This window comes from Chanodichthys erythropterus, chromosome 16 (genome assembly GCF_024489055.1).
Source record: "Chanodichthys erythropterus isolate Z2021 chromosome 16, ASM2448905v1, whole genome shotgun sequence".
In the NCBI taxonomy this organism is placed as follows: Eukaryota; Metazoa; Chordata; class Actinopteri; order Cypriniformes; family Xenocyprididae; genus Chanodichthys; species Chanodichthys erythropterus.
In genome coordinates this window covers 3,511,486-3,530,039 of record NC_090236.1, presented here as the reverse complement: position 1 = coordinate 3,530,039, position 18,554 = coordinate 3,511,486, and the positions used below count along the sequence as shown (strand labels likewise).

At 35.5% G+C, this 18,554-nt stretch overlaps 1 protein-coding gene across 1 annotated transcript in view; it reads left to right on the top strand.

Annotated features, from left to right (window-relative positions):
• Nucleotides 1-18,554, top strand: part of myo10 (myosin X) — a 58,299-nt gene that overhangs the window by 18,981 nt on the left and 20,764 nt on the right. Inside the window, exons 4-23 of the mRNA XM_067363175.1 lie at nt 1,916-2,103; nt 4,402-4,536; nt 4,628-4,752; nt 5,244-5,257; nt 5,376-5,460; nt 7,632-7,735; nt 8,564-8,693; nt 8,831-8,949; nt 9,814-9,960; nt 10,054-10,154; nt 10,282-10,348; nt 10,438-10,530; nt 10,930-10,998; nt 11,306-11,388; nt 11,465-11,573; nt 12,573-12,653; nt 15,643-15,767; nt 17,235-17,349; nt 17,732-17,838; nt 17,941-18,165. Of these exons, the coding sequence (XP_067219276.1) occupies nt 1,916-2,103; nt 4,402-4,536; nt 4,628-4,752; nt 5,244-5,257; nt 5,376-5,460; nt 7,632-7,735; nt 8,564-8,693; nt 8,831-8,949; nt 9,814-9,960; nt 10,054-10,154; nt 10,282-10,348; nt 10,438-10,530; nt 10,930-10,998; nt 11,306-11,388; nt 11,465-11,573; nt 12,573-12,653; nt 15,643-15,767; nt 17,235-17,349; nt 17,732-17,838; nt 17,941-18,165 (2,222 nt within the window). The remainder of the gene's footprint in view (nt 1-1,915; nt 2,104-4,401; nt 4,537-4,627; nt 4,753-5,243; nt 5,258-5,375; nt 5,461-7,631; nt 7,736-8,563; nt 8,694-8,830; nt 8,950-9,813; nt 9,961-10,053; nt 10,155-10,281; nt 10,349-10,437; nt 10,531-10,929; nt 10,999-11,305; nt 11,389-11,464; nt 11,574-12,572; nt 12,654-15,642; nt 15,768-17,234; nt 17,350-17,731; nt 17,839-17,940; nt 18,166-18,554) is intronic.

Here is an 18,554-nt window from a genome sequence, read left to right as displayed (position 1 = left end):
GAGGACTCATGGTGTCCCAGACAACAGTATTTTGACGGTTCAGAAAAGATGAATCACTGTCAGGCCAATTGAGATTTTGGTATAGATATCAAGGTTATGATCATGTTTTTTTTTTTTTTTTTTTTTTTTTTGTAGAACTACAGCACAATTGTATATTAGCACCATTTGTTGTTTGCTTTTGGGGTCTGCTGGAGAGTATGCAGTATGTATACTGTGCACAATATGTATTGTATATGATGACTTTATCTCACAATGCAGTGTGCTTGACTTGATTTTCAATGTTTCCAATGGGACAAATGAACAAATGATCTACTGTGAATGACTACATCATTTTGACCACCAAAAGCTATTTTTAAAATGCAAAAGATTAAAGTCAGCTGAAACTGAAATCATGATCATCTTTTATTCCCTATTGTGACATATATCTGAGCTTCTTGAACAAGAAAACATGTTGAACAGGGACTTGATTTTGTCCATTGGAAAGTGATTGGATTGTGGGATCATTGTCATTGCTAATGGCTAATTTCATGTGAGTGACAAGTTGTTGGATGGCACATTTAAAAATAATGTGCATGATTAAATCATTTATAATAAACACTGCAATATTCAATAATTTTGATTTCATGGTGACTTTAAAGGTCCAAAACAACCATTCTTCCAAGATTATAACCGTATACCACTAACTAAACTAAACTACTGGTGGGAAAACCATTGTTCTTGCACAGTTTTACGTACTGCTTTTTTTAAATCAGCATAATAGTATTCCATTATAAAAAATAGATTCTGTCACCTTGATGTTGAGACACCAGTGCACCTTTAAGAATGAAGTTTTTTTTTCTTTTTCAAGAATGATTTCTTCTGTCCTGTACTAGAAAAGAAAATGGGATCCCTGCCAGCCCATTCAGAGCAAACTGATAACACCTGTGTCTCAATGAGACGGCTTTCCCTCTTCTGAGGACCACATACTGACAGCTTAACGTCTGCATAAAACTTCCTACTATACTGTACCTGTTTTTCATTTGCCTCTTACTGAATTACAGTCTGGAAATATTACTATAACCTACTGTTTATATTCATATTGCTGATTTGACTGAACAAACCTCATAAACGAGACATGCAAAGTTCATTTAAAGTTTCATCCTTTGTAGATTCTGTGGGAGAAATTTGATTTTGAGTCATTGCTTTCTGTAGAGTCACATTTATTAGCACAAAACAGCTGCAGATGTTCCAGCCTTAATCATTTGTTAATGTTTCTTTCTTCTGTAAAACACAAAAGAAGATATTCTAAAGAACTGTTTTTGTCCATATGAAAGTCAGTGGGGTACAAAACAACTCTGGATCCCACTGATTTTTATTATATGGTAGAAAAAAACAAAAAACAGACATTTTTCAAAATATCTTTTGTTACACCGAAGTCAGTCGTACAGGTTTGGAATGACATGAGAGTGACCAACTGATGAGAGAATGTTCAATTTTTGGTGAACTATCCCTTTGAAGCACCTTTAGAATGAGTTAAAAATATTTTGTACACAGATTTACAGCACATCCAACATGTATATTACATCTGTTTTTATATCATAAATATATAAATATCATCTTCAGTCATACATGTATATATGATAATACAAATGATATGAAGATAAGAGAGATGCAGGAGTCTATCTTAAGACCTAAACTCACCTGAACATTTGACCGTTTAGGTGCCAATTTGCACTTATTTGGTATTCAAATCAAAACATCCCAACAGCCAATCCGATCTATTTGCATCAGTGGTTACAATACACCAAAACACAAGCACATGTGCACATGCTTACAGACACTTGCAGAGGGTGTTTATAAAAGATGGTGTTCACTTAAGTTTCTATTATCCCTCATCCTCTGTCTGTCTCTCCCTCCATTCTTCTGTGTTTTGCAGACATATATCGGATCTATTTTAGCAGCAGTAAACCCTTATCAGAGTCTGTCAGGGCTGTATGACGGCACAGCTGTAGAACGATACAGTCGACATCACCTGGGCGAAATTCCTCCTCACATCTACGCCATTGCAAACGAGTGCTACAGATCGATGTGGAAGCGCTCCAACAACCAGTGTGTGCTCATCAGGTGTGTTTTTCTGCATGCTTTTAACAAACCAGTGGTTTCAGCAAGCCTCATTCTGAATGCTCTAAAATGAGGTTTATTGCTCGCGTTCTCATTTTAATTTACTTTTCAGACAGTCTGACCTTAAAGTTTTGCACCATGACCTTAACCCTCACCTCTGACCTTTCACTACGGTGTGAGGTCAAATTCATGGCTGCCTGACAGCACTCATTACACAAGCATGCAGAGGTTAAAGGTGGCAGACTACTGTGGTGTTCTCAACGCTGCAGATCTCTCATCAGCTTTAGTGAGAGCCGACAGAGAGAATACAAATTGGCAGAATACCTGACCGCCATGGCCAAGCCTAGACTATGAAAAGCCCTGAGCATGTACAGACTCAGCAAACATGCGGACACCGATAGGGCTACCGTAAGAAGACAGGCTTTGCTCTTACTGCACAAAAATTGAGGTAGAAACTGAAGTACAGTCATGCTGTAACTGCACACAGTTCAGGAATGCTTTCTTTTGCCATTTTTGCAAACCACAACAAAGAAATGCAATGGAAATCTAATACCTACAAACTCCCAGACCTGAAACCACAGGGAGTGCAAACAAGTCTTGCCTTATGAAAAGGGCAACCACACTGGTATAAATACTTTTAGATACCTTTACTTTTGTGTGTATAAATGTGTGGCAATTTCCACATTACTGTCCTATGACATTTTTCTAATGCACAAATCCCTTTTTTTGTTGTTAAAACTATTACATATTTAAGAGAAACTATAATATAGCTCTAAAATTAACCTAGCATGAAAAGTATTTCATTTTACACACTTTAAATGTCTGTATCCCTCTTAAAATGGTTATTTTGACCTGTCCCGCTACATAGGTTTTGCCCCTGTATATTAATTTTGTGAATTTAATTTGATGTTTATTTAAAGTTTTTAATGCAAAATGAAACTGTAAACTGTATTTAAAACATGTCTTAAAGGTTTAGTTCACTTTAAAATGAAAATTACCCCAAGCTTTACTCATCCTCAAGCCATCCTAAGTGTATATGACTTTCTTCTTTCTGATGAACACAATCAGAGATATATTAATACATATTGTGATGTGTCAAAGCTTTTATAATGGCAGTGAACAGGAAAACAACGAATTTGAAGCTCAAGAAAGTGCATCAATTTATCATAAACATACTTCACACGGTTAATAAAGACCTTCTGAAGTGAAGTGATGCATTTGTGTAAGAAAAATATGCATATTTAACAAGTTATAAAGTCAAATATCTAGCTTCTGCCAGACCGTCTTCTGTATTCAATTTAAAAGGAAAGTGTGAGGCATCTTGTAGTTCAGAACCCTTATGCTAATTCCTACGCCTTCCATATTCAACTTACGGACTTTTCTTTGTAAGTTGAATACGGAAGGAGGTCTGGCGGAAGCAAGATATTTTACTTTATAACGTGTTAAATATGAATATTTTTCTTACACAAATGCATCGCTTCACTTCAGAAGGCCGTTATTACCCCCCGGAGCTGTGTGGAGTACGTTTATGATGGATGGATGCTCTTTCTTTGTACTCGTTGGTTCCATTCACTGCCATTATAAAGCTCGGATGCATCAGGATGTTTATTAATATTTCTCCGATTGTGTTCATCAGAAAGAAGAAAGTCATATACACTTAGGATGGCTTGAAGGTAAGTAAAGCTTGGGCTAATTTTCATTTAAAAGTGAACTAATCCTTTAAATTTAAGGAAACCTCATATAAAATGAATAAAAATAACACAGTTCATAATTTACAGTAGTTTAACCACCTGAGGTTGACAAGCACAATTTTCTGAAAGTTTAAGCACCTTCTTTCACAGACTGTTTGTCGAAAACATTTTTATTTAAGAGTTGTAGGCCCTAATTTGTGGACAGTGCTGACCGTACCGTTCAAATGTTTTTGAAAGAACTCTCTTATGCTCACCACGACTGCATTTATTTGATCGAAAATGTAGTTAAAACAGTAATATTGTGGAATATTATTCTTTGATGAAAAGAACAGCATTTATTTGAAATAGAATATTTTATAACAATGTAAATCTCTTTACTATCACTTTTGATCAATTTAATGCAACCTTGATGAATAAAAGTATTTCTTTAAAAAAGGTTTATTCATATGTGTTTTATTGAGCCCGTACAGCTTCGTGAATCTTGAAAGACTCCTTGAATGAGACCCATAATGTAACTGCCCTCTGCTGGCCACATCAGCTCATTACAACTCTTTCATCTAATAATCATCGTTCAGCGCTGACATTTTCTGTATGTGTGTTTGTGTGTCAGTGGGGAGAGTGGAGCAGGCAAAACTGAGAGCACAAAGATGATTCTGCGCTTTCTGTCTGCAATGAGTCAGCAAAGTGTGGCGCTCTCAACAAAGACGGCATCATCACATGTAGAGGAGGCAATTCTGGAGAGCAGGTACATACGCATATAAAATCACACAAAACAGTCAGTATACACGATGTGCTCATTCATATGCATTCATTAATCTGTCTCTCTGTCTCTGTAGTCCAATAATGGAGGCATTTGGAAATGCTAAAACTGTTCATAACAACAACTCTAGTCGCTTTGGGAAATTCATCCAGCTTCATTTCAGCCAGCATGGAAACATCCAAGGAGGAAGAATCACAGACTGTATCCTCTGTTTGTAGGTTGTTTGGATGTGTCAGCTGTTAGTTCATTTCTGTAGCTTTATTCATCCACTTGTACTTTGGTATGACTTGTTCTTGTTACAGGCTCCTGGCTATCAGTAATCCCACTCGGATTTTGAGTTATTTTCTAGTTTGTGATAAACGACCCCGTTTAGCAACTGGAACTCACACATTCTGTGATCAGTTGGTGACTTTTCTGACAACACCATCACACTAGAAGTAACAGACCTGCAAAGCACAGACAGTTCAGAAACCAACCCCCAACATCAGCAGGATTCAAAAAGGCTTGAAAAAACATTCTAAACTGTTTTAGTCAAAGCATCAAGTGATCTGTGGTGACTTAAAAGATACTCTGTTCACAAGAACATGTGATATCAAGGTCTGCCCTGAAAGAAAATGTTCTTTACAGAGATTGTAATGCTGTGATAGTGTCTGTTTTTGCATTTGCCTTGACTTTTTATTTTCAACACACAGACCTTTTAGAAAAGGTGAGTTTTTTCATAGTCATGAAACATTTGCATGTATGATTTTGCTTGTGTGGCCGTTTATGTGGGTCACTGATCATGTCTTTGTTGGACTCTTATTGTCTGTGTGCATTTCTGTCAGAATCGAGTTGTGCGTCAAAATCCCGGTGAAAGAAATTATCACATATTCTATGCTCTGCTGGCCGGAACCAGCGCAGAACAGAGGGGTGAGTCTGGGCTGTCTAATGTCTACATTGTTCACAGATTTCTGTTTGAGGCCACTTTTTAACCCTTGCGTTGGACACTGAAGACCTGTCACCCTTCAAAGTGCTTTCATTTTGAAGGGCAATATAGATGACCTTTAATCTGCAAAAATATGTATATCTGGGAACAAATGAGCATAGACTTTGTTAACACTGGTGTAATTTTAGTATCATTGAGATGCTATTATAGTTTTTATTAATATTTTGAATTATTATTTCATTTTAGTTTTTATTTTCATTTTTATTTCAGTTTTAGTTTTTACGGAAGAGGATTAGGCCCAAGCAATAATAAAAAAATAAAACCATCTCGAGATTAAAGTTGTTAAATTTCCAGAAAAAACTTGTTAAATTTCAAGAAAAATGTCGAAATAAAATGTTGAGAACAAATTTGTTAAATTATGAGAAAAAAGTCGTTAAATTATGAGAATAAATTCGTAATTTAACAAATTTGTTCTCGTAATTTAACGACTTTTTTCTCGTAAATTAATGAGTTTATTCTCAACATTTTATCTTTACTTTTTTCTTGAAATTTAACAACATTTTTCTCATAATTTAGCGAATTTGTTCTCGTAATTTAACGACTTTTTCTCGTAATTTAATGAGTTTATTCTCAACATTTTATCTCGACTTTTTTCTCGAAATTTAACAAGTTTTTTTCTCGTAATTTAACGAGTTATTCTCAACATTTTATCTCGACTTTTTTCTCGAAATTTAACAACATTTTTCTCATAATTTAACGAATTTGTTCTCATAATTTAACAAGTTTTTTTCTCGTAATTTAACGAGTTATTCTCAACATTTTATCTCGACTTTTTTCTCGAAATTTAACGACATTTTTCTCATAATTTAACGAATTTGTTCTCGTAATTTAACGTTTTTTTTCTTGTAATTTAATGACTTTATTCTCAACATTTTATCTCGAATTTTTTTCTCAATTTAACTAGTTTTTTTCTCGTAATTTAACGAGTTTATTCTCAACATTTTATCTCGACTTTTTTCTTGTAATCTAATGAGTTTTTTTCTCGTAATTTAATGAGTTTATTCTCAACATTTTATCTCAACCTTTTTCTCGAAATTTAACGAATTTGTTCTCATAATTTAACAACTTTTTTCTTGTAATTTAATGACTTTATTCTCAACCTTTTATCTCAACCTTTTTCTCGAAATTTAACGAGTTTATTCTCAACATTTTATTTAGACTTTTTTTTCTCTAAATTTAACAACTTTAATCTCAAGATGGTTTTATTTTTTTATTATTGCTTGGCTGTAATCCTCTTCCGTAAGTTTTAGTTATTTTAAGTTAGATAAATTAAAATGTGAAATGCTGCCTTGGTTTATTTTACCTAGCTGGAATAAAATACTAAATCAATGGCCATGCCTTTGAAGGCTGCAAAGGTCAGACTGAATGTTGATAAATGAGACAGTCTAGCCTACCGAGGATTGCTTTTGTCGCCTAGCAACTGTGACAACTGCCGTTGATGAGCGGCAGTAACTTTTGTACTGGACTTTTTTAAGTTATATTCAACTGTCTGAAAACAAAACAGGGTTTACAACCTGTCTAAATATGTTCACCTTGGTCTATTTATGTAAGGAGTATAAACTATTTATTAAATTGCATCTTAGTAAGATATGTAAACATCTAAACTGTTTTAAAGTGTTTTTGTAACATTTGAATTGTTAGATATTCCACTACGTTGAAACCCAATATTGAGTATAAGTATTTACTCACATTTAAAAGTGTAATCTGGTATTTTCTCTCTCTCAAAAAAAAAAAAATCCTATTGTCACCAGCACTCAATGAATCTTTGGATAGTCACAACTATCTGTTGTATCCTTCATGGCCCGGTAGACACTACTGTGCTTTTCATTTTAGCAACAAATATGTCACAAGTGACAAAAGAGAGATTACATGCTTCATGATAACCCACAGTAGTGTGCAAAACTGTGTTGTTATTCATGGTTTTCTTAGTTTAGTCACCTAAGCCAGGGTTCGCTGTCTGCTGATGTCACTGTCAAATGAGACTGATAGATCAGAAGGTCATACTATCACAGTGAATCAGTGCTGCCTGTTTCACATCACACAGTATCAGTTTGTTTAATATCTGTGTTTGTCGCTCTCACTCATTTTCTCACAGAGTCGTTCTCCCTCACCCCTCCGGAGGGCTTTCATTATCTGGGTCAGTCAGGATGTGTGAAGGACAAAGCCATTAATGACACTGAGACTTTTCAGGAAGTGCTGGTGAGACAGTCACAACATGACAACACATCACTGTATGACTACTCTACAGCACATGAACACACACACACACACACACACACACACACACACACACACACACACACACACACACACACACACACACACACACACACCTACTGCACTACTGTATAAGCACACATTTTGTTTGTCAAATTTTGGATATTTATGGATTTTAAACAGTAATGACAACAGCAGTTAATATTATCTATTTAATCTATCTATAGTTTTGGTCTTGGCTCATCCAATGAGATACTATTATTTTGTGTCTGTGTGTCAAATGCTCACCAAGGCTGCATTTATTTGATAAAAAATGCAGTAAAAAGATAATATTGTGAAATATTATTTCAATTTACAATAACTGTTTTAGTAATTTATTCCAGTGATGCAGAGCTGAATTTTCAGCATTATTTCTCCAGTCTTCAGTGATACTTCAGAAATCATTCTAATATGCTGATTTGGTGCTCAAGAAACATTTCTTATTATTATCAATGTTGAAAACATTTGCATGCTTAATATTTTTGTAGAAACGGTAATACGTTTTTTCAGGATTCTTTAGGGAATATAAATTTAAAACAGCAGCATTATTATTATTATTATTTGAATTAGAAGGTTTTTTTTAGAAAACGTTTTTTTTTTTTTGTGTGTGTAGTCTATTCTGTCACATTTCATAAATTTAATAGATACTTTCTGAATAAAAGTTTTTTTTTTTTTTTAATTCTGACCCCAAACTTTTGAAAAATAGTGTATAAAATATATTGTGTGTATATGGTTATCTTGTTTTTTTAATGCCGCTGTGTTTTGTGTTAGAATGCTCTGAGGACAATGCAATTTGGAGAAGAGAACATCAAGGAGGTGTTGAGGCTCCTGTCGGGAATCCTACATGTGGGAAACATTGAGTTTTTAACGGCAGGTGGAGCACAAGTCTGCTCTAAAACAGGTAATCACTTCTCCACTCTCTTCAGCTCTATTTCCCTTTTGTCTTAATTGTTGAATTTATGAGTTGTTATTATTTGATATTACTGTACTGATGATACTTGCATTACATTTATATTCATACAATCGTTGTATGTATAGCTCTTAGTAAAGCTGCAGATCTTTTGGGGTTGGATTGTGCCCAGCTGGCTGAAGTTTTGACCCACAGATCCATGATCCTCAGAGGAGAAGAGATCAGCACACCCCTCACTGTAGAGCAGGTAACAGGGCTGTTACACACTAAACAAACAAAGTTTACTTGGTTAGACAAAACACTGTCAAACAAGCATAAAGTTGTAATGTGTGTTTATCATCATCACACATTACAACTTAAAGGTTTACTTCACCCAAAAATGAAAGTATTTTCATCTATTACTCACCCTCATGTCATTTCAAACCTGTAAGACTTTTATTCATCTTCGAAGTGAAGATATTTTAAATTAAATTTAAAAGATTTAATTGACAGCTACGCAACTACCACTTAGTCACTTAAAATATACACACACACATTATTGTATATATGGTATAACATTATTGTAAAATGAAAATCAAGTCACAGCTAAAAACACAATATAGATTTAATCAGAATACTTCGGTAGTCACCAAAAACAGGTCCAGAAACTCTCCCTCCCTCTAGAGGACTTCACATGTAACTGCAGTCCTTTAATAAACATTTCACCTTTTTCATTAACCATTTTATTACTGTATGGAAACAGGTTTAAAAATTGTTTCCCATCTAATATTACAACTTGATTTCTTAACACAGTATTTCCAAATACTTTTCCATTCAGTGCCGATGTTTATTTTATGTATTACTGTTAAAAATACATTAAACATAACAAACACAATAGAAGCATTCTAAAAGCAGTACAGCATTATTTGCAATGAAGCAAATTTTACTACAAATGCCTTAAAAGCAGAAAAGGAAGAAAAACTTAATGTGAGATGTTGTCTTTTGACTTTTAAACTCTTACATTTTTTCATTATTCAGTTTCAGACCTTAATTATTTAGTTAAGTAATAAAGACTCAAATACCCTTCTGTAGTCAGAATAGCAACACAAATATGCATGTGTATGTCTGTCAGGCGGTGGACTCACGGGACTCTATGGCGATGGCTCTTTACTCTCAGTGCTTCACTTGGATTATTCGTAAATTGAACAACCGTATCAATGGCAGTGAAGACTTCAGATCCATCGGTATCCTGGACATCTTCGGGTTTGAGAACTTTGAGGTGAGAGCCGACTAGTTTCAGACAGAGGTTTTAACCGATTGGTCAGTACTAATGTTATTCCACTCTTTTTTTTATTTCAATTCTCCCTCTCAGGTGAACCGGTTTGAGCAGTTCAACATTAACTATGCAAATGAGAAACTACAGGAGTATTTCAACAAGCACATTTTCTCTCTAGAACAGCTTGAGTACAACAAGTAAGTCATTACAAATATAAACATAATGCATCAGCAACACCAAAACACAGTTTAAATGTGGCCAATGCACAGGGTAAGCATCCAGTTCTCTGACATTTTAATACTTTCTTTGTGTTTGTGTTCATAGAGAAGGGCTGGTCTGGGATGATGTCAACTGGATGGACAATGGAGAGTGCCTTGATCTCATAGAAAAGGTAAAAACTCAAACATAGACAATCAAAAACACTGTCTGAAATCTGACGTTCTAGATCTGAGTCTGCCTGTACATGTGTTTTTTCTGCAGAAGTTGGGTTTGCTTGCTCTTGTGAATGAGGAGAGTCATTTTCCTAAAGGCACTGATGACACATTGTTGGAGAAACTCCATAGCCAGCATTCAGTACGTCTCTCTCTCTCACACACACACACACACACGTACCCCGAAACCTACCCATCACAGAAAATATTCTGCATTTTTAATAAAACATTGTTTAATATGTTTTTAAAGCTATTTTATGAAATGCCCTCATATTTCATATTTATGTCATAATACCAGTGTAATACCCATGTCATTATACAAATTTGTGTCCTCATAAATCACTAAAACGTGCGCACACACACACATTTTTTGGAAGTGGAGCAGGTTTGCTTGGGCAAGAACTGTAGGCAGGAATGTACCCAAATGGAGGGGACCAAACAAACTCATATTGATCCAGCACTGATTTGAATATTGGGCATAATAATCACCCTAAATATGATTACTATAATCACTAATCTATTTCTCTCTCCATCTCATCAGAGGAATCAGTTCTATGTTAAGCCTCGTGTTGCAGTTCATCAGTTTGGAATCAAGCACTACGCAGGAGAGGTATAGCACCCTGTTTACCTTTTTTTTTTTATATATATTATTTATTTATTTTAGTTGGATTGAAATACTTTAACTTCCACAGTATTTTGCATCTTCAACTACCCAAAAAAAAAAAAATGTGGGCAAAGTTTCAAGTTTCATTTTGAAAAAAGAAAGATAAAATTATAGTCTATTCACCTGTACTACATCCCATATCTCATGTGTTATGGTGTATACAGTATACTGGAGAATGAGGGAAATAAATGTGGTCAACGTCAGTGTTGCAGGTGTCATGTCTCAGGTTAACATCCTGCTTTTTTGTCCGCAGGTTGTGTATGATGTCAGAGGAATCCTGGAGAAGAACAGAGACACTTTCAGAGATGATATTCTCAACTTACTCAGGGAGAGCAGGTGTGTGTGTGTGTTTGAATGTAGTTGTGTAATTTTCTCTCTGAGGCCATTTGTTCACATGCTCCTGTTCTCTCAGGTTGGATTTTGTGTATGATCTCTTTGAGAGAGTGAACACCTGGACTGGACAGGACACAGTCAAGTGTGGCTCAAAGTATCGCAGACCTACAGTTAGCTCCCAATTTAAGGTAAGAAACTACAACTCCCATAATGCTTTAGAACAGGTAAACAACAATTAAATTTTAGTGTAAGTGAATGTAAAAAGATTTTTCACTCTTACACTTTAAAAAGTGATTGTATGTTTATTTATTTTTTTTCTAATATTCTCAAACATCAAGGATTTGTTAGTATATTAAAGGATTAGTTCACTTTCAAATGAAAATGACCCCAAGCTTTACTCACCCTCAAGCCATCCTAGGTGTATATGACTTTCTTTTTTATAATGAACACAGTCTGAGAAATATTAATAAATATCCTGACGCATCAGAGCTTCATAATGGCAGTGAGCGGGATCAACGTGTATGAGCTGAAGAAAGTGCATCCATCCACATCCATCCATCATAACCGTACTCCACACAGCTCCAGGGAGTTAATAAAGGCCTTCTGAAGCGAAGTGATGCATTTGTGTAAAAACATATCCATATTTAACAAATATCTAGCTTCCGTCAGACCGCCTTCTGTATTCTACTTACGAAGAAAGTGTAAAACTCTTGCAGTTCCAAAACACTACGTCTTACGGCTTCCCTGTTCAAAGTACGGAAAAAGCCTACTTGACGCAATGCCAGTTCCATTTTTTCCGTAATTTGAATACGGAATTACTTCTTAAATTGTTAAATATGGATTTTGTTTTTACACAAATGCATTGCTTTGTTTCAGAAGGCCTTTATTAACCACCAGAGCTGTGTGTAGTACACATTTATGAAGGATGGATGTGGATGGAGGCACTTTATTCAGCTCATACTTGTTTCCCGTTCACTGCCATTATAAAGCTGGGATGTGTCAGGTTATTTATTAATATATCTCAGATTGTGTTCATCAGAAAGAAGAAAGTCATATACGCCTAGGATGGCTTGATGGTGAGAAAGCTCGGGGTAATTTTCATTTGAAAGTGAACTAATCCATTAAGTGCATTTGGTATAAAACATTTTAAACAATTTGTAACAGATGATTTATTTCTGTCTACCCAGAATTCATTGCATTCCCTGATGTCCAACCTAAGTGCCTCCAATCCATTCTTTGTACGCTGCATTAAACCCAACAATAGCAAGGTATGTGTCACAGACACAAACGTATGAACATTAGATGTCTTCTACTTTGTGTCAGTTTGTATAACATTGGGTTGATGTTGGGTTCAGGTTTGAAATTAATTTTGATTGCCCATAAACTCTTAAAATAAACAAAACCACTCTGAATTGGAAGAGTTCAAGTGCAGACATCTAATACACACACACACACACACACTTACAAACACACACCAATTAGACACACACACTATCAGATGGGGATTCTGTGCATGGTTGTATATCTCTCAGTGTTTTCATTCAGTAGTTACAGAGGGAGATTAGACATCATAAACTCGGTGTGGTGATATAAGACTCCTTTGAGAGACCCAGACACATGCTCTGCACACTTTTCTATTCAGACTGCATTGGACCCGAGGCCATTCAGTAGGCTGCCTATTAACTCTACAGCAGATGTCAGACTACATGTGTGTTTTGTGTATGGTAGTAGCTCTTTGTTCAGTTGTTTGAGGTCGGTGCAGAATTGATGTGTTAGTGGGACACATCAATTCTGTTCCATTCTACTTTCACACAAATCTATGCTGAAGTAAATCAATATGCATTTGCCTCGTGCAGAAGGCACAAGTATATAGTTAGTATATATAAAATGTAAAAAAAAAAGCAGAAGAGAAAGCAAACATAATTTATTAATTAATAATGTAGATTATAAATTATAATAGTTCAAAACTAAAATAATAAACTAAAATGATGAATTAATAAAGTAAATAATTTACAGCTACTTTTGTGTAACATTTTTGTCTGCTTTCTGTTTATCTATATACAGGCAAACCAATTTATTCAGACACCTTGAACATTTCATTCATTATTACAGTTTATTCACTGTAGTTTAAAACATGGTAGTAAAATACAATGAGATTTCAGAGTTATACTGTATCAGAAAAAAATTATCTTAATTATGTCAGATAACACTTAAGCGAAACATGGTCATGTCAAAGTGTCTGAATAATTTTTGGTTCCAAATTTTTATCAATTCTACTGGTAGTCCACTGTATGAAGAATTTTTGGGTATAATATGTCACAGTTTACTTTATTTTGCTATCCTCACTTACATGAACTACAGTGTCCTGCACCCACTAGTAAAAATATAAAAACATTATATCTAGTGTCTGAATAATATTTGGTTTGACTGTATCCAAAATTGAATATATAAAAATCATTCCTTAAGAAAATGAAAGTGAAATCCAATAGAAACCTTTAATTTTGTAATTAGTTGTCTCCAAATAAATTTGACTAGATTTGATTTTTTTTTTCTCCAAATAAATTTGACTGGACTTAGAGTATATACAATTTTTAAATGATAAACTAAAATTAATATTTTTTAATAAATTATCTATTTTACAACAAGATATACATTTGGATCTATTAATTTATCTGTTTTCTATTTATCTATATATCTAATATTTATTACAATTTAAAATATTATTCACTTAAAATAGCTTATTATAAACAACTAATGTATTAATTAATTATCTAATGTACAATTATGCATGCCATGACATCTATATATTTGTTTGTATGTCTGTCTTTCAATCAAGTTCTCTTCAGCTGTATGTCTAAATCTTTCCGTCCACTGTTCCCCCAGTTTATTTGAATGTAAACAGCTGGGGTGGCTTCTGCCCCTTTTTTACCCACAATGCATTTCCCTCCAACACCCCCCTCCCCCCTTGAGCGCAAATTAGCCCAGCATGGGTCTGATCTCCATGGTAACCAGCAGTGTGTGAATGAGAACCGAGAGGTTGGGGGTGTGTATGTGTGTGTGAGCTGACCAGTTGATCACTGGCTTGTTGTGAACATACACTCACTCAGAGCTGCTGATGGACACAGGATGAAAAAGGACACTTTTCCGTACAGTAAGAGTTCGTATATTATTAAATTAAACATTTAGCCAGTTACATTGTTGATGTAGAAGAACAGAACCGATACAGTGATGTTTAGACAGATGCTGAGAGTTTTTCCAGATGTCTGACTGCTGTTTTGATATGGTATTCAATTATCTGCATGGTCTGATATCTGTTTACCTGTTGGATAATGAAGAAGCTTCTCATAGTTTTGCTAATTAAAGAACAGATTTAGGAAAACTGTTCAAAATGTTCTCATAGTTTGATTCCTAAAGGGATAGTTCACCCAAAACTGACAATTCTGTCATCATTTACTTTTCTTTCTTCTATTTAACATAAAAGAAGATATTTTAAAGAATGTTTCAAATGTTTTTGCTCATACCATGAAAGTCAGTGTGCTCCAAAACAACTTTCATTGTATGTACAAAAACACTGATACATTTTTCAGAATATCTTCTTTTGTGTCCCACATTAGAAAGAAAGTCATGCAGGTTTTGGAACGATATGAGGATGAGTAAATGATGACAGACTTGTCAGTTTTGGGTGAACTATCTTTTTAATATGTGTTATATGTTGCTAGCATTTGTTTTTCTGGGAGACAATTAAAGAGACACTTTGTCCCTGCCCCCCATGAAGCACTCTGACATTGATCCTGTCTGCTTTCTGTGACTTATGTGCTGCATGTATCAGTATGTTAATGAGCCTCTAACTATAATGAATGATTGTATGAGTGTGAGTGTGAGTGTGTGTGTTGGTATTGACCTTGCTCTCACAGAGCTCTTTCACCACTCATCTCTTCATCTCACTTTCATGCGCCAGTCTTCTGGTTCATTCCTCCTTCCACAGAGATGACATTTAGAAGCGGGGATCACAGCGCCCCGTTTCCGACCTCACCCCCACACAGGGTCGGAGGTCAGGGGGAGAGGGGGTGATGATGGCCCACTTAGTGTGTTTAAAGAATGAATCCACTCAAAACTCAACCAGTCTATATTTGAAAGAAGAATTAATTCAGCTCATTTAGATTTAGGACCTCTAACTTTTCAGTCTGAAGCTGAAACACTTTTTAAATGGAGCAAATGTGGTGATATAAACTGTTAAAATGTCACACTCTTTTGCAGATGCCCGATCAGTTTGAGCAGTCTGTAGTCCTCAACCAGCTGAGATATTCTGGGATGTTGGAGACAGTTAAAATCAGACGTTCTGGGTTTCCAGTCCGGAGAACATTCAAGGATTTCTGTTCCAGGTTTGTGCCACAAAAACTATAAACTCGCATATTCCTGCTGAAAAATGATTAATTCTGAAAATGTTCCTTTCTGGTTTGCATCCTTTTTTTCAAGCTTTTTACGACACCACTTTAGGTGTAGTTAATTGAAGTCATTGTCATTCTTTTCAGTCCAAACACTCTTTCTATGCAAATGTCACTTTTAAAGGGATAGTTCACCCCAAAATTAAAATTCTGTCATTCTTTACTCAGCCTTATGTTGTTCCAGACCTGTATGAGTTTCTTTCTTCTGTTGAACACAAAAGAAGATATTTTGAAGAATGTTGGTAACCGCAGTTGAAGGTAGCCATATAGACTTCCATAATATTTTTCTTCCTACTATGGAAATCAAAGGCTACCGTCAACTGTCTGATTATGACCAACATTTTTCAGAATATCTTCTTTTTAGTTCAACTGAAGAAAGAAACTCATACAGGTTTGGAACAACATAAGGGTGACAAATATAATTTTGGGGTGAACTGTCCCTTTAATACAATGTGTCGTATTCACAAAATTCAGTTCTGTTTTACACCCATAATTAACATTGTGCTGTTACTGCTTGCTTTCTGTTTTTCCTGCATTTCCTGCATCTTTGAATGATAATCATATAGTGTATACATGGACAAAGAGATTAATGTGGTTTTGGTGTATAAAAGTAAGATCTATTTTTAGGCTGTGAAAAGAAATAAGTCAGTTTGATATAAGTGGAATTGGATTTGTCAAATTCTCACAGGTTGGTGTGCAACAAAACCTTTCCCAATTTTTGGTCACATTATGTAGCATAATTTTGCATTTTCCAATCCTCATGAGAATAAAAGGATTCAGAGTGTTAAAGGTGCTAAAGAGGATCTTTTTGTCGACTGAGAAACCAAAGACTGTTAGTGAGTTTTTTAAATGAGCGCATGCGTAATAACAACCCCCCTCCTTCACAGCTAATTTCGAGGGAACGCTTCCCAAAACTCGTGCACGAGTATTGGAACACGAGTGTTTACCACCGGCATTCGCTGTGTCGTGTTAGTGGATTCATTATGTTGGACTCACCGCAGGTAACTCATAATCTGCAGTTGTTATTCCTGTCTCCTGACAAAAACATTGCATGCGGCGTCTGTGGAGTGTGGAAAATTACTGGAGCGCGCAGCCGTGCTTGTCTCTCACAAGGAACGTCATGGCAGTGATTGACAAGCCAGAGCGCCAATCGTTTACGCGATCATTGGCTGATGTTTTTAAGGCCCTACCTCGTGCACAGATGATGTATATTAATATTATTCCTTTCAGTGCACCTAATAAATAGTCTTTTATCAGTTAGTAAAGACAGTTTCAAGTAAGATTGCAAAAATGTATAAAACAAAACATCCTCTTTAGCACCTTTAACTGACGTGTTTAGACTTCGTTATTGTGAACCACCTTTGCCAGGACAGATCAATCACTGTTTCATTTTGTTTTTGCCAGGTACTATGTATTGATGAGGGGTGTGGCTTTGTCAGATGACATCAAAGGGCGGTGCCGCCTTCTGCTTCAGATCTATGACAACAGCAGTTCTGAATGGCAGCTGGGAAAAAACAAGGTGAGCAACATTATGTTCTCGGGATATTCACTTTGAAATGTGGGACTGTGTGGGTAGCTGACATAAAATACTTTTGGAAAGTTTTTCTCTACACAATTCAATCAACCTAAGTTAACAGGTAACCTAATATATATGCTCTCCTTTTTGTATTTATGTAAGTTTTAACTTAAATGTGTCTATTATTTTTGTTAATGCATCAGCTACCCAGAATACTGAATAGGGTGGTGCATAAGCAAATGGAAAAAATTGGTGTAAGGTTTTGTGCAAGTGAAGCAGTTTGAAAGATGCTTAAATCTAAACCTAATAGTTTATTGGTTTTATACTCCAGCATGATTGGTGGATCTGGTGTAAATGACAGCTTTTCATTGGTTGTTTTTTGTAGGTGTTTATGAGAGAGAGCTTGGAGCTGCGTTTAGAGAAACAAAGAGAAACAGAAGTGCTCAAAGCGGCTTCAATTATACAAGCTCATCTATTGGGTTATAGAGCACGGTAAACACACTTACACATGCTTAATCACATACACTCACTCATGCATGGATTCAACTCTAATGTACTCCCTCTGTTTTTCTCTCTGCCCTCTGCTGGTTATAGCATGCAATACAGACGGCTGTTGCAGTGCATTGTTGTCATTCAGAAAAACTACCGTGCACTGTATTGGCGTCGGCGCTTCCAGACAATGCGCTGGGCCACCATCACCCTACAGAAGAGGCTCAGAGGGCAAAGGGCACGACGGCTTTACAGTCATCTTCTAGAGGAGAAGAGGAAGAGGGAAGAAGAGGAAAGGAGACGAAGAGAAGAACAGGAGGCACTAGAGAGGTGGGCAGTTGTGCCTGTATTAAAGGATTAGTTCACTTTCAAATTAGAATTTCCTTATAATTTACTCACCCCCATGTCATCCAAGATGTTCATGTCTTTCTTTCTTCAGTCGAAAAGAAATTAAGGTTTTTGATGAAAACATTTCAGGATTATTCTCCATATAGTGGACTTCAATGGAGCCCAAACGGTTGAAGGTCAAAATTACAGTTTCATTTCAGCTTCAAAACGTTGTACATGATCCAAGATGAGGAATAAGGGTCTTATCTAGCAAAACGATCAGTAATTTAAAAAAAAAAAAAAAAAAATTATATAAGTTTTAACAATAAATGCTCATCTTGAACTAGCTCTCTTCTTCTCTATTAGAATTTTGGCGGTGTAGACACTGCTTA